The sequence below is a fragment of the Aegilops tauschii genome, chromosome 7 (assembly GCF_002575655.3).
Source record: "Aegilops tauschii subsp. strangulata cultivar AL8/78 chromosome 7, Aet v6.0, whole genome shotgun sequence".
NCBI classification, from domain to species: Eukaryota; Viridiplantae; Streptophyta; class Magnoliopsida; order Poales; family Poaceae; genus Aegilops; species Aegilops tauschii.
The window spans coordinates 590,238,230-590,253,198 of NC_053041.3; the positions used below are offsets into that span (position 1 = coordinate 590,238,230).

Sequence of the window (14,969 nt, forward strand, 5' to 3'; positions counted from 1 at the left end):
TATCTTCCTATGATTGCCTTGTTTAGATAAGATAAGATAGTTTAGGGGGTAAAGCAACTGATCAATAGAAAGGACAGCATGTATGCAGTTTAGTAGTTATTATGAAACCATGTGCTTTATAGGCATGTGAGTGTTGTGATACCTGTTAGATTTTTCGGCATCATCCTCGGCAAAATCAATTCTTTTTGCTCCAGATGTGATGAGAAAGGAAGTTTATGAAGAATTACACATCAAGCATTTGATTTACCAAACATGGAAGGATTAGAATACAAGGTTACATATCCAATCAAGCAAAATTAAAATTCAGATTTAATTGAGCAAACAATATTATAGAATTAGCAACCGATGGGAACTTGGGAAGAATATGTACCGGTAGGTGGCAAAAATCGGAGCAGTACGCGTATGCACTGAAGGGGCCAACGAAGATGACTACTTGGTCATCGTCCAGCACACACCACCTGAGGAATTGCAAATCAAGCGGCAACATGTCCTACGGAATATGGAGGAAATGGGAGGGGGGTTGCTGACCTGTGGCTGCAGTAGGAGTGGTGTGGCAGACGATTGGAAATGAGTTGAGGCGAGAACAGACTTTAAACAACAACGATCAGTTACTCGTGGAGATCGTGGCGAGAGGAAGCAGAGCACCGTCCCGGATATTATTAGGAGAGGGAGCGCCAAATGTCAATTATTTGGTACCTGCAATAGACGCAATAGATGAGGGAGGTTGTTGTGAAATCTATCCCTATAAAATATAATAATATATATATATTATATTATTATTATTTTTAATAATAAAGCACGGATTGACTCCGTGGGTTCACCGTCACAATACGCTTTCTTCCTGTGAATTTACGCTTTCAGTTTGAATTTAAAACATATTCAAGGTGGTACTAAAGCGTTCGAAGATTCAATCATGTGTCTTTCGCGCCTGGGCAGTCTTTCGCACTTGGGCTTCAGCCCATCATCTCCCGCGTCTGGGCCAGATGCAGCTGTGGCGGCATGCGTAGGGTATTCAGACGGTCAACGCCGAACAGATCTAACATCAAGGCGGCAAAGAAATTGGGCGACGGTAGTGCAACACTCCGGCAGGGCTTTCAGGGGGCGAGCAGACGAAGTCGGACGACGGCGGGCGCATCGCTCCCCGTGGATCCAATGCAGGAGCGGCGTCATGGCGTGGATCTGGAGCAAAACGCGATGGCGGCGAAGCTTCTCTGCCATGGCGGCTCGACTGGGTTTCTGCGCTGGAAGGGGAGAGAGAGAGATGAGGGAGGAGATAAACGGGTGAAGATAAGAGGGGAGAGGAAGGAGGAAAGGAAGGGAGAAGGCAGGGAAGAGGCTGGCGGCCACGAAGCTATACTGCCATGGCGGCTCGGCTGAGTTCCTGCGTGGAGGGAGGAGAGAGACGGGAGAAGAAGAGGACCAGGGAGAGGGAGGAAGGGAGTGGAGAAGGCATAGAAGAGGGCGGCGGCGCGAGGTTATCGGCGGCAGTTGGGCTCGCCGGCCGGAGGCGAGAGGAAGGCGGCGGAGATGGCATCCCGAGGAAGAGCTCGGCCTCTCCTCGCTCGCTCGGGCGCAACGACGGCTGCTGGCTGTAGCGGGCACAGGCTCCCTTTTTTTAGAAGAACCATTTTTTATTTCACTTTTGTTTAGGGGAAAGCGTTCTTTTTTTTTTGAGACATAAGCGTTCTTTATTTGACGGGCACGGGATGCCATGTCCTATGATTCAGCCCATCCAGTTTAGTATTCTCTTTATTGGGCCAGCTTTTGGTACTATAAAAAATTCTTTATTGATTAATAGTATCATCTATTCCTAAAAAGAGAATTAGTAGTACCACCTCGCAAATATACACATGATCCCATTAATTTATATATGGCCTCAAATACACAACCAACAAGCCTCTTCGAAAATAATAAAAAGAATGCGGGTGAGGTCTAGCTATAATCTGGCAATGACGGAAATATAAACAAAACAAAGGGTGAGGTGTGGGTATAATCTGACAATGACAGACCCAGTAAAGAAGGAGGCGGCGTGAGGAGAGCTTAGAGGTCATGGCAGCAGAGCCAGTGCTTGAATGAGTTGAATAACGGTGGTGGGCATGCTGAACGCTAGGGAGAAGAACCTAGCAGCTGTTGGACCGGTCATTGAAGAGATTAAAGCCATGCTTACGAACTTTCAAGATACAAAGATTAGCTTGGCGCATCTTTCCATTAATGGAGCTGCTCACGGGTTAGCTCGAGAGGGAGTTTGTAGGGAATTAAACAATGTGTGGACTGATAATCCACCAGACTGTATTTTGCAGATCGTTGCCTCAGGGACGTTCGAGTTTTTTGAATAAATAGATAAGTAAGTTATCCTAAAAAAATGAAGTCTAGTTATCCTTTTATATTTCATTGATAGATGGAAAGGTGTGTCAGGTGATTTGTTAACAATTTAGGTTTCTATTGCAATTAATTATGTTTCTTTTTTTAATATACTACTCCAAAATTTAAGGCTAATGCAGAAAAAAAATTATTCCATTGATAGATGGAACGGTGTATCAGGTTATTTCTTAACACTTTAGGTTTCACTATTAATTATGTTTCCTGTTTTTATATTTTTTTCCAAATTTAAGGTTGATGTAGTAATTTTCTTTACCGAATTGTCGAAATATTGATTGTGAGAGAATTTTTATGGCATAGTAACCCACGGGAATCAGGGAGTAGATTGCCGAGGACGGTCCTCACATCTAGCTCGATGAGATTGCTTTTTTATGTTTTATATGAACATTCCCTTGCACGGGTGTGGTTCCGGCAGTGTCGTGGATGAGCTCGTCGCCTTGGTATCAACCATGTCCGAATACATTGTGATCAGGTGGTGAACGGCCGACGTGAGTTCGGGTGTCATGTCAAAATAGAAGGCACATGCATGTGTGTGTATGTGTGTGAGAGAGGAGAGGGGTGTTGAGACATCACAGAAGCAGGACAAGTGATTTTTTTTTCTCCCGTTGCAATGCACGGGCGTTTTTGCTAGTAAAGTATAAGAAATACTGAAGACAAAATACCAAATACTGTTGGTAAAAAAATACCAAATACTGAACTCTTAAGGTACAAAACCTTGAACCCCAGAGATGTGGTGGCCGCAGTCGAAAGATTGATATCGTTGCCTGCAATCCATTACCAACAGAAAGGAGCAGGACTTCGCCACAGATGCAGTAGGTAAGCTTGCCCAAAAAATTACACTATTGCCACAGTACAATGTCGCTCGCTGAAAAAGGAATCAGCCGGGGTGGCACCTGCGGGAGGAGGTCGATCGAACGCTCCTTCAAGCCCGTGGCTTTCAATGGAGGCCGTACACAGCCGTCAGCACCAGCCGAGCCCTTCGAGGCTGAAAAGAAATCCGTCGACCGCCTGGGGACTTGCCTGGCGCGGCGTCCACTCCTGTGTCGCCGGGCAAAGCGTCCTTTCAGGCGAGGCCCCATCAGCTGGTCTGATTCTATTGGGACATACCGGAACAAACTGCCCAGCGACGCTAGAGCACCTTGGCCGCAAGGGAGAGAGAATGGAGAGGCGAACCAGTGCACCATGGACACCGGCTCGTACCTGCAGAGCACCACACACACCAGCTCAAAGACGCATGCATGGCACCGGCAAGGGAGAGTCCCAGTCAGCGATGGAGACGACCCGCATCGGAGGTTGTGCCGGAGGAGCGCCATCACGCACAGATAATCCTCGCCGCCACGAATGACGCCGGAGCCACGTTGGTGGTCGATCGGTGGCGGCGCCCCAACTGCGCGTACACGCTCGGACCAGAGGAACCAGGCGGGGTGCACCCAGCCCAATTCCTGTTGCTCTTCAAGAAGGATGGTGTGCTGTGACGCTGGGCAGTGAGCAGCGGCGTTGGCCTGGAGGTGGCGCCAGGATTCAGCCTTGCGCTGGAGGAGGCGTACAGGAGCGGAGGCGCGTGTGGCAGCGCGCAGCGGGAGGAGAGGATGAAGGGAGGCGGCCGGCTGGCGCTCTAGAGGTGGGATAGTGGAGGCATTGTTGGGCGCAGCGTGCAGCGTTAAGAGGAGGACACCGGAGGGAGGCATGGTTTGGCGCAGCGCGCAGCGGGAGGAGGAGGGGACCGGAGGGATGATGGAGGCGTGGTCGCGGGCCGGCAGTGCAGATTCGGTTGGGACCGCCGGCCGTGCGGGATTAGTGAGCGGACATGGTTGAAATCCCCTGTGCGGGATGAACTGCGGCCGTGCTTCACGAGTTGAGGGAAAAAATTAGTGCTTTTTCCACCGCCGTGGCCGTAGGGGAATCATGCCGATTGATTGTTTTTGCGAACTGAAACTTGACGTGGCATGTTGACGATGTGGACGGTGTGTATGTTGAGAGAATAGGTAGTAGTGGGGATCAACTTCTTAAGAATGTTAAATTAGTTCTGATCAAAGTCAAACTTTATAAACTTGACAAAACTTATTGACAAAAATATTAACATATACAATAACAAATTAATAACATTAGATTCATTGTTGAATACACTTTCACATCATATAAATTTGCTATTGTAAATAATCATATTTTTTCTATAAACTTGGTCAAATTTTACGACATTTGACTTCAATCAAATCTAATATGCAAAGTAAATAAAAACAGAGGGAGTACTTCCCGCCACGGCTCAAGACGGAATCTTACACATGTCGTTAGCTTCTTCCGGCCAAGGCATTTCTGATAATTTCTACTTAAAGGGATGTGTTTTTGTCATTTCTATTCCGCAGAAGGGGTACAAATGTTTAAAAATAAAACCTGGAGTCAGACACAAGACACACAATACAAAAGGTGTTTCCATGTCACTACAATCCTCCTCCGTCAAAAAGCAAAAGCACACTTTGTCGTGCTGTTTGTCAAAAGCCATTGTGCCTGAAAGTTTTCTCTTGTTATGTCGGTTATACTCTACATATTGTTCTAACAAAATCAGTAGGTAAATAACATGAAAATTCCGATCCACGTTGTATTGATAGCTTCATTGTCTAAGAAATAATATCATTGCGCTTACCACATACTATAATTTGTTTCACACAAAATAGAACACGCAATGGAATAACTTGAAAAATATCAATGATTCTGCATTGCAATTTGTAATCAGCCAAAGGATTACATCAAAGCTAGTATGTTCTGCATATATACCAACACACTATAATATAATTGATATATGGATTGCTCACGGTAATTAAAAGTTCTACAAAACAACACACTATACCGAGATTTCCTTTTAATTTCAAAGCCATGACCCCACATGTTTCCATGTAATCAAATATGATATACACCTATAAAAATTGTTAGTCACCTATTCATCCTCCCTCTAATCGATCATACCAATCCTTTCAAGCACGTCATGCGACCTCAGTTGGCTGCATTCTTTGTCGCCGGCGGAGCACAAAGTCGTGAATACATTGCACCCTATATCAGCGGAGGGGCGAGAGAGGTTGGAGATCGCCGCGAAGCCGTGAATCCATGGTGTTGCGCGTCATGGGAGGGGCAGGTGAGGTTGTGGAGATCAGTTTGTGCTTCGCGTATAAGAAACAAGAGAGAGGGAGCGGTCACGAATGTGTGAAGCAAGGGGAAGAGATAAGGACATCCGTAAGCAATGGGTATGTTTCCATAGACGACCAAATGGCACAAATACAACAGGGGCATGCGAGGGGAACGGTCAAACGAATGTCACCCGGAGAAAGAAATGATCAAATAGCCCAGAGCACGGAGAGCGCCCCATTTCCTGGGAGCATAGTAACTTCAAAGTTTTTTTTTTCTCTTAATGAAAACACAACACTCTTGTAATCTTCAAAAAAAATGAAATTAGAGCTATGTTGAGCAAAAGGTACTGATCGAAGGTCCACCTTTAATCTCTCCAAATTATTGAAGTAAATTTTGTTTCGCAGTCTAGGATCCGAAGCCTTTCCTACTTTTCACATGCATGAGCTAGCATAGAAAATCCACGAGCGTCGGTGTTGCCTCGACAACTCCTTTGCTTGCAAGAGGATACCTTGCTCGTGCCTGATTTCCGGGATCGAATTGGACTGTTATAATGGAATTTTATAATACACTAGTTGGATCTGTGTGAAAGTTCAAGTTCTCACTGGACTTTGCGTTTGGATCATGCAGAGTGTATTCTTACATATTTGAAGCAGGAGAGATTCCACATGATTTGTTGGGTCAAAGAAATAAGACCCGGCCTAGGGTCACAAATGTTTCGGCCTGGAGGCACAAAAATTGGCGTGCGCCAGCTATTAGTGTTACTCCACCATGTTTTCTTTTGAATTTTTTTGAAATTGTTACTCCACCATGTTGAGATCTTCTGTTATGACTTCCGAGCAAACCTGCAGCTCAGCTCAGCTCACCAGTTTCTTTTATTTCTTTCATGAAAAATAAATGTTCTTATTTCATAGGTTTTTTAATGTTAGTAAGTTTTAAAACAGGGGGAAATAGTGAAAAATGAAAATTGAAAAAGTTCATGCATATAAATGTTCATAAAATTATAACACATTTTGAAAACATTCATCGATACTTAATTACATGAACATCTTTAAAATGTTCATGTATTTTAAAAATATTCACGGTGTATTAAAAAAATTCACAAGTTACAAATTTGCTCACAAATTTTAAAATGTGTTACTAATAGTTTAAAAACCTTCATGAGTTTCTAAAGATGTTTGCGGTTTTTTTAAACAGTAAAATTTCAGAAGAAACCAATGAAAAAAGGAAAAGTTAAAGGAAAACCCAGAAAGAAGAAACCGGAAGAATCACTGGAGGAAAAAGGAAATCGCAAAAATCACTTTGACAGCAAATGGGCGAGCCCAACATCCGCGCAACCCTGCCCATGGTCATCATTCCATGCAGCATGCGCGGAATACGATTCACTGATCTCAGAAGAAAAAAGGATTCACCCGCCATGTTACCATATACCGCCATTCCAAGTTTCCACGGTCAGTATTCCAATCAGTTTTATGTTTATGGTTCAGTGATCAGTGGTTTCAAAAGTGGTCATCAAATGTTGCTGTACTTGGAATTTACAGAGCAAGTTCGCTTGCATTTATTGCTTGCTGAAGATTGCAAGAACGGAAAAAAGTTTCCCAATACTCCTGTGCTCTTCCATCTTTACATTGATGTGATACATCTAAAATTACCTCCCGTTTTATAGAAGAGGCTCAACAAGGCTCACTTTATTTTTTGACTTGTTTGAATCACCACTAGGTTTCTTCAGAATTCCGGTAGGCTGTTGCCCTGGCTGACCCTGTCCCTGTGCACCCTGAAGGAAATGCAAAAGATTGAACATCTAAGGGACTTCCACCAGAAATTCATGGAAGCACAGACAAAACTGTTATTACGAACAACCATAATCTTCAAAACAAGACAAAAAGGCTACGTCACTGCTAATACAGATTGGACTAAAACCAGCATCTCCGCAAAGATGAGATAGATACAGGAGCATGGGTTTGAGTGAGACTGAATTCTAGACAACATTGGGCAAGTCTATCTTTGCAACTAAGAGAGGGTGAATTGGACTGGCCTACGACTACGAGCCCCCACGACCATTTGGGATTTTATTACATCCGGTCTGGCGAGGCAAGAACGACAGCATCTGTTCAGAAGATCGCACTAGAGACTAGACCTAAGTAATAGGGTACACACATACTTCTTACTAAGCCTCTAACTACATTTTAACTGTTGCAAAACAAGTTTAGGCGGTGATTTAAAGATAATCATCACAGCTCATAAACTTGCCGGAAGCCTATCATCGAAGTTTATGTTAAATGTTAAAACCAGCTAATTCAATAGTTTGGGAATGTCGACGAGAAAGTCAAACTGAAGGAGATTTTCTGTCTAAATCGTGTGAACAGTTCCCTACTGGACAAACAAACAACAGCGAAATCAAGATAACAAGATTTGTATTCATATCATACCTACCCTCTCTATCCACAAAATTTTATAGTATCATCTCTAACGATCAAAATTAAGAAAATTGACTCATACTCCAATTTTCAAGAGTCGAGAAAAAATTGTGCTAGGATAACATATCATGCAAGATATTCATGTATATTTTGTTAATCAGCTTGCATCGTAAATAAAAGTGGAAACTTACCTTTTGACTCAATAATTTTCGATAAGATGGAACCCTTGCAACTGCTGATGCAGCGACTGCAGCAGCCACTCGAATCCTGTGAGGGAGGGAATTAAGTTGCATACAGTATCACTTGGCAGAATGTGAAGAATGCCAGGAGCAGGTAGCTCCAGGAAGGATGAGACATACCTTTGATGGACATCAACATATTCGTCCGTCTCATCAACTATCTCCTCCTGTAAACTCCAAAAGTCAGAATGGTGAGGAACTCAAAAAGTTTGAATCGAATCAAAACTAAGAACTTAACAAATATGATACTTCCAGTTGAAAGCCCAGACTTATAGTAACAAGGCTAGAGCTTTTCAGAAACAATCAAAACAAACATGGCAATCTGATTATAGATCTGGTTAGAGGTGGTTATGTAGTACGTTGAGCAATTTATCACCTTAGCGTAGATATACAATTCCAACTTTTTGAGAATATTAAAAAAACTGGCAATGTGAGTACATATGTGGTTAGAGATAGTCATTTAGTACGCCATGTGTTGGGTAAATGGACGAAGGAGATGAGGAGTATATGCATAGCAAAATTGATTTCCACAACAAGTTTTTCCATTATCATGGCAACACGATTAATTCCATTATCATGACAGAGAAAGTTAAGAATGTTAAATGGAAGAAGTAGAGAACATGGTTCATATTTACTTGTGGTACGTGCACAAGTTGGCCATACACAGAAACGAAATTTATACTTAACAAGTTCAAACATGATTTTTTTTTCCAATTTGCCAAAATGATTAAACTGAATTATGTAAATTATCGCGAAAACAGTGTATCTCTCTCCCTGAGAAACAAAACTTTGGTTGTTCAATGAACAATGTAGAGTTAAATTGGTGGTTGCAAGACAAAGGCTGAAATTTATGCACCTAACGTCTATTGTTACAGTTTACTCCATATGCACTGTGTTTTTCTGCTCCTAAATTCCAAATGCAGTTGTCCACCATACACCAGAAGAATGGCAACACTACCTTCCAAAGAAGAGCAACTTAGTGTGTTTAAATCTTACCTGCAAGAGTTCTTCAAATACGTCTTCCAGTGTGATGATACCAATGACACTACCATTATCCATATCCTCTGATAACTGAGCCAGTGCATTTGACGGTGTATCATTCGGCTGCATCGAGTGGGCTTTATTTCTATTAACCTGCATGTTCTGTTGTCTTTCAGTATCAACAATAATAGTATCCACCCTTTCATCAGTACTGGCTAGCAAGGGTGCAGTCAGTTGTGTTGCCCCAGCCGACTCCATACCAGGTTCAGTTTTATCATGAGGTGGTGCGTTCTTAGGCTTTGCCTTCACAACAGCAGCCATATGACTACCACCTTTCTGAAACTCGTTCAGTATATCATACAAAGGCATGTCTGAAGGAACCCTGGGAGAGATTAATATTTACCAATTGTAGTCAGAACAGTTTATACACTAGTACTACTAATAGAGCAACATGGACACTCCAAAAATTCGAGCAATTGTATCACATTTTGAAAGAGATGTTTTCCAATTTATATTTGAATAGAATTGGGGTATATACCTTGGAATCCTCCTAATAGAAACAGCACTAACTGGCGTCTCTATTTCAGCACGAACTGTCAGAAGACTTTTGACCTAAATAATATTTAAATGGCTCTAAGTTAGTAAAGTACATAAAAAAAGATCACGGAGTAATTCTCCATGGCATAATTTTTACCTACCAATAGGAGACCTATAACATTTCTAGGGTTTCCTGAATACACAGGTACACGGCTGTGGCCCCGGGCAAGAATTGTACCAATTGTTTCCCTGTAAATACAAGTAAAGAAGGTTCACTATAAATAACAGTATGTGATAAGCATCTCAAAAGTTGCACAGCTGAGTCCTCTCGATATATACTATTCACAACTGTTTATTATATCTAGGTCAAACTTTAAAATGATTACATCACCGAAGTATAGAACCACACATAGAGAAAATGCTAAGGGAATTCAATCAGGATCAATGGAATATGCTTGCTAGAAGAACGAACAAAATTAGAAGCAGAAAATGGCACAAATGGACAATGCAAACTGCTCATTGCAACCTTTCAACTGAATGACTTAATACTTCAACGAATCTAAAACTAATATGATTCAACTTTGTTATCTGCCATCAATAAGCATACACACACCGACCAGAATCACAGTCACAAGTGTTGATGCTTGATACACAGTCACAAGTACATGATCAAGCTATTAGTCTTGAGTATGTGCCTTCAGAGCTTGCTTCAGTTGACCAAACTAAGTGTGTCTGATTCACCCTGATTTTGAAAAGGGGTTGTTAGCTATCTATAGTGTATACATAGCATGTTTACCTAGTTCTAGTGTGTTTTATCACCCAATTGTATAAAGTGTTCTCTACATATTTACCACACATTTACGTGTATATATTTAGGCATAGAAGCTCATAACAAATACGCATGTTCTTGGACCTTGGTAACATGCGTATCATTATTTTCCTAGGATGAGGAATATATTTTGAGCAACGCTAACATAGTACATGTGTTTCTCCATAGACACTCATGGGTATTTATCTAGCATGAGGAAAGCAAAGAATTGGGAAAAGAATAGCAAAACACAACAAGAGAACCATTAGATCAATGGTAATAAGGAACACCATTGAGATAATGTTCTACCAAATGGAAATGCATTTTTACCAATCCAACTTGGAGTCCACATCTAAAGAGAAAGTTGATTCAATAGGTGTCATAGCTTCTTCGGCAGTCTACACACACAATAAAATGAGTTTTCAGCCGAAGTCAACCATATAAAATTGAGTTCCGATTCACAGTGAAGCACTACACCGTGAAATCGTAACCAAAATATTTGCTTCATAAATGAAACTGAGGCACCTAATCCTGAATTCAATACAAATAAAAGAAGAAGCACACTATTGTTGACTGCTCAAGCCTTTCAATATATATTAAACTTAGTTTTGGATGACCCCACAGATTGTTGGGGCTGGCTTCGCCGCTGGGGAGGGGGGGGGGGGGGGTATATAGGGGAAGAGAACAAGAAGAATGAAGAATGTACAAGCGTATGTGCAAGGTGATCTAGGCCAGCACATCAAGCGAGATGCTAAGGGTAGCAGCTCGCTCCTTCATTCTTGAAGAGAAAGAACCAAGTGCTCAAACTGAGGTTGATATGTCAAAGATTATATAAAGTCGAGCAAATCCTCAAAGTCACCTCAACTATGGGGCAAATCCTCAATTCCCTCGTGAAAAACAGGTTAGGACCAAAACTATGAAGATGTTGCACACCTTTTCAGTTAAGTCCAACGCTCCACTTATGATTGTAGTCTCATCATGGGTAAGCTCTCCACCCTTACCAGCCTGCCATGAGAGAGGCAATTAACTGTGAGATAACATTGGTACAAGTGCCTACTTCTTATAAGATTACATGTTAAAAGCATATTACCGCTTTGCTATGGATAGAAACAAGAGCTTTCAATTGAGCTCGCCTGAAAAGCGCAGATTCATGCCCAAGAGCAAAGTCTAGGAGCTGTGGGGCAATATAAAATGTCAACCACTTCAGTCACCAATAGATAAATCATATCAAGGTTAAACTTTGAACAAAAAATTTAAACAGATAAGGTTACATACTATTCCATGTCAGTTTACTAAAGGGTAAAAAAAGATGCTACATTAATCTATAACATTTGTATTTAATTACTGCATGAGCCGTGCACATTAATTGCAATTTTTCAATCACGCATAAAGACTAAATATTTTTTGTTTGAAATAGAACAAAAGGTACAAACAGATTGTGCATGGCTCTTAGCTACAGAAACCTTGGTACAAGCTAGGCAGCTACAGCAATGGGCGTTCACTAAATATGCTTGGACACAAAAGTTAACTGTTGATGATTGCTTTCCCAGAAGAAAATTAGCATCACCAAACTAATGCAAGGCATTAAGAAAGACCTAAATATCATAACATGGACGAACTTCAGAAGGATTCATTTTTCTGACTGGAAACAAATGCCTGGAAATTGTAAGATACTCTTTAAACCCACCAATAACACCCTATTTAGTAGAGAACCATAACTAGCAAGCACTACCTTCTATTATTCTTTTGCACCACGCAGACATGGGCCATCCTACAATTTCTAGTAACTAAGTTTTTCTTTCTGAGACATCCGGCAGCACTAGTTCAAGTCCCAACATACAACACCTAATAAATAAATAGAACTACATGTTCTTTTGTAAGATATTTAAAGTTTGTGTTAGATCAGCATATACAAACCAACAAGGTTGCTGAAATGGAACATAAAGCAACAATGGATATCTATGATAATCTGAATACCAGCTATGAGGGGCAGGGCTAAATAAGAATAGAAACAAGAAATCACTCGCACGCATGTTACCAGAATCACCTAATTAGAAAAGTGTAACCAAAATATCACTTCATGACCTTGTCCATCGACAACGGCACCAAGGAGCAGTGAGCACAAGCCTCATAATAATAGTCTAATTCATTGGAATTCAAAATCTAGGCCACTGGATAAGCTTCAAAGGATATTGAGTAATGTGACTTTGCTGATTTACCTTCCCAATCGGGTAAGCAATAGGATAGGCAATGACCATGACGATGCGTACAAGCCAGACAAAGCTAGCACCCACTGCCAGCCCATACCTAGTACATATTGCTTGAGGTATAACCTGGTTGTCGAAATGTAATGATCAATCAGATAATCTGTGGGCTGGTAACAGAAATATAAATGCTTGGACATAAGATTCATTACCTCCCCAAAGGCAAGAACAAAAGTCACTGACAATATAATAGCAAGAACAGGATTGAAAATCCTGTCAAGGAATATAGGGAGAGCCTGAAAAGGACGCAAAGAAGTAAGCAGAAGAGCCACTGGTTAAAACAAAATAACACAAAAAAGACACGACAGAAGAATGGATTCTCTGTCTACAAACAGCTCAACAATTCAGAAATGAAGCACAGAAAAAGATACACATGTGTGTCACCTAAACTAGGAGAAAGTACCACGCGTAAGGTGGGGAAAAGTTTGCAAATATTTAAGTTGAAGATCCATAGTGCAGAGCTGACCAACTATACCAATGGGGCGAGCAAAGATACTGACATGAGTGTTACGAAATCACTTAGCAGTTAGCACTGATACTGAATGCTCGGTAATATGTTAATTTAGCTACGCCTTTTTGGTACATTCTCAAGTAAATCATAGCTACGCCATTTTGGTACATTCCCAAGTAAATCACTTCAGAGTAAATTTATATTGGATGCAAAGCATGATAATCTAAACTTCATAAGGCACTAACACAGAACTAACATCTCTTTTCTCTTCAAAAGAATGCAAACATTTAAAAGTATAACACATGCAAATACTGACTCCCACATGTAGAATGATCATATACCAGAAATCATGCAGCGACGTGACTTAATACAGACAAAAGTGAACAAGGTGTTCGAGGTCAATGACTTTTCAAGCGCCTGAGCTAGAAACTCGAAACGAAACTAGCTTGTTTCAGCCATATCCATGGGGTGCAAATCAATGCAGTAAGCGTCAGAAAATGTGGCCAAAATTACGTACCTCCATGGCACAAGCATTACACAGCAGCAGAGTGACAAGAAGCTGGTGCTGCTTCTTTACAACCGGAAGGATCGCAGCTGCAGCAAACATAATAGTACATCAGTAACCTAAACAGGAACAGCAACAGAAAATGCGAATCAGGTAAAGGAGATGAGCTGTGTTCATTTGCATCATTCGAACACTAGCTACGGCGCTGAATGATGCAGCATTTAGCTAGTACTAGTAACAGTCAACAAGCGGGATCATTGCTGCCATTAGAAATAAAATTTGTAAATCCTGGCAGATGAACTCTGGGATGTCCACATAGAGATGTGTAATATAATTGCCTAAGACGACTGATGTTTTGTCCTAATGTGAGACTGAGCACTGAGGAATGGAAATTACGGAATAGACAACGGGAAGAGGAGGGCGTCTGGTCCAACTATCCAGCCGTAGGCCCCACCCACGATATTTTCCGCCGCCGGGCAGCTGACTCCTATCTTTTCCAATCCAATCCTAACCAGCCCGCCCCTCTCCGGCGACGACCGGCCCAGCCCTTCTTCCGACGGAGCGGGAGCGGGGGAGGAGTGTATGGGGATCTTACCGGCCTGGGCCTTCTCGGCGTCGGTGCCGCTGCGCATGAGGATCTCCAGATCCACGGGGCCGAGCGACATGAGGCCCAGGGTGAGCCCCGACATGATCCCGGCCAGCAGCACTAGGAAGGCGGACAGGGCCGCGTACGCCCACCAGGACGCCGTCCCGAACTCCGTGTCCTCCCCCCGCACCGCCGCCATCATCAGCGCCGCGCTCGGCGCGGGCCGCGCTGCCGCCCCCACCACCATCCGCACCGCCACCGCCGCCAGGCTCGCGGCCCTCGCCCTCCCGGCCGACGACATCCGGGGCTACAGCCTCCGCTCTCAATGTGGGCGAGAGAAGAACACGAATGCAGCCCTGCTGTCCTGCTCGGTCCTCGCTGCACAGTCATACCCACCCAACCACCACCACAAGTCTTTTACTGGTGCAGCTATCAAACGGAAGTCTGCCGTGATGGGGAAATGGTGCGCCCCCACAACTCGTCTCCGAATAAAACAAAATTCGAATGATAAGTGTTATACGTGTGACGCGAAGCACTCCGGTCTTATTTTTTTATAATTAAAGTTGTCGTCTAAAACAAAAAATAAACTAGAACTTGCTATCTGAAAAAATAAAGTTGTCATGCTTGACAACTACAGTTGTCATCCTCGTGTCACTAATGAGCTATTTGGATGGAGGCCTATCAG

The 14,969-nt window shown here is 42.5% G+C and overlaps 1 protein-coding gene across 2 annotated transcripts; it reads right to left on the reverse strand.

The window, feature by feature from the left end:
• Nucleotides 1-6,952: 6,952 nt before the first annotated feature.
• LOC109774884 (DUF21 domain-containing protein At4g14240) lies at nucleotides 6,953-14,710 on the reverse strand. 2 transcript variants are annotated; one of them, XR_006666537.2, is made up of 14 exons: nucleotides 14,294-14,688; nucleotides 13,711-13,787; nucleotides 12,895-12,978; nucleotides 12,698-12,811; nucleotides 11,569-11,652; nucleotides 11,412-11,483; nucleotides 10,809-10,876; nucleotides 9,832-9,919; nucleotides 9,672-9,745; nucleotides 9,394-9,515; nucleotides 9,149-9,286; nucleotides 8,273-8,319; nucleotides 8,105-8,180; nucleotides 6,953-7,270 (listed from the first exon to the last, which is right to left on the reverse strand). XR_006666537.2 is itself a non-coding variant. In XM_020333650.4 (13 exons), the coding sequence occupies exons 1-13, from the start codon at nucleotides 14,583-14,585 to the stop codon at nucleotides 7,157-7,159; spliced, it is 1,557 nt and encodes a 518-aa protein (XP_020189239.1). In that variant the 5' UTR covers nucleotides 14,586-14,710; the 3' UTR covers nucleotides 6,953-7,156. The 2 variants fall into 2 exon arrangements, 1 of the variants encoding a protein (XP_020189239.1); XM_020333650.4 differs by having other exon boundaries at nucleotides 9,149-9,515; nucleotides 14,294-14,710.
• Between the last annotated feature and the right edge of the window lie 259 nt (nucleotides 14,711-14,969).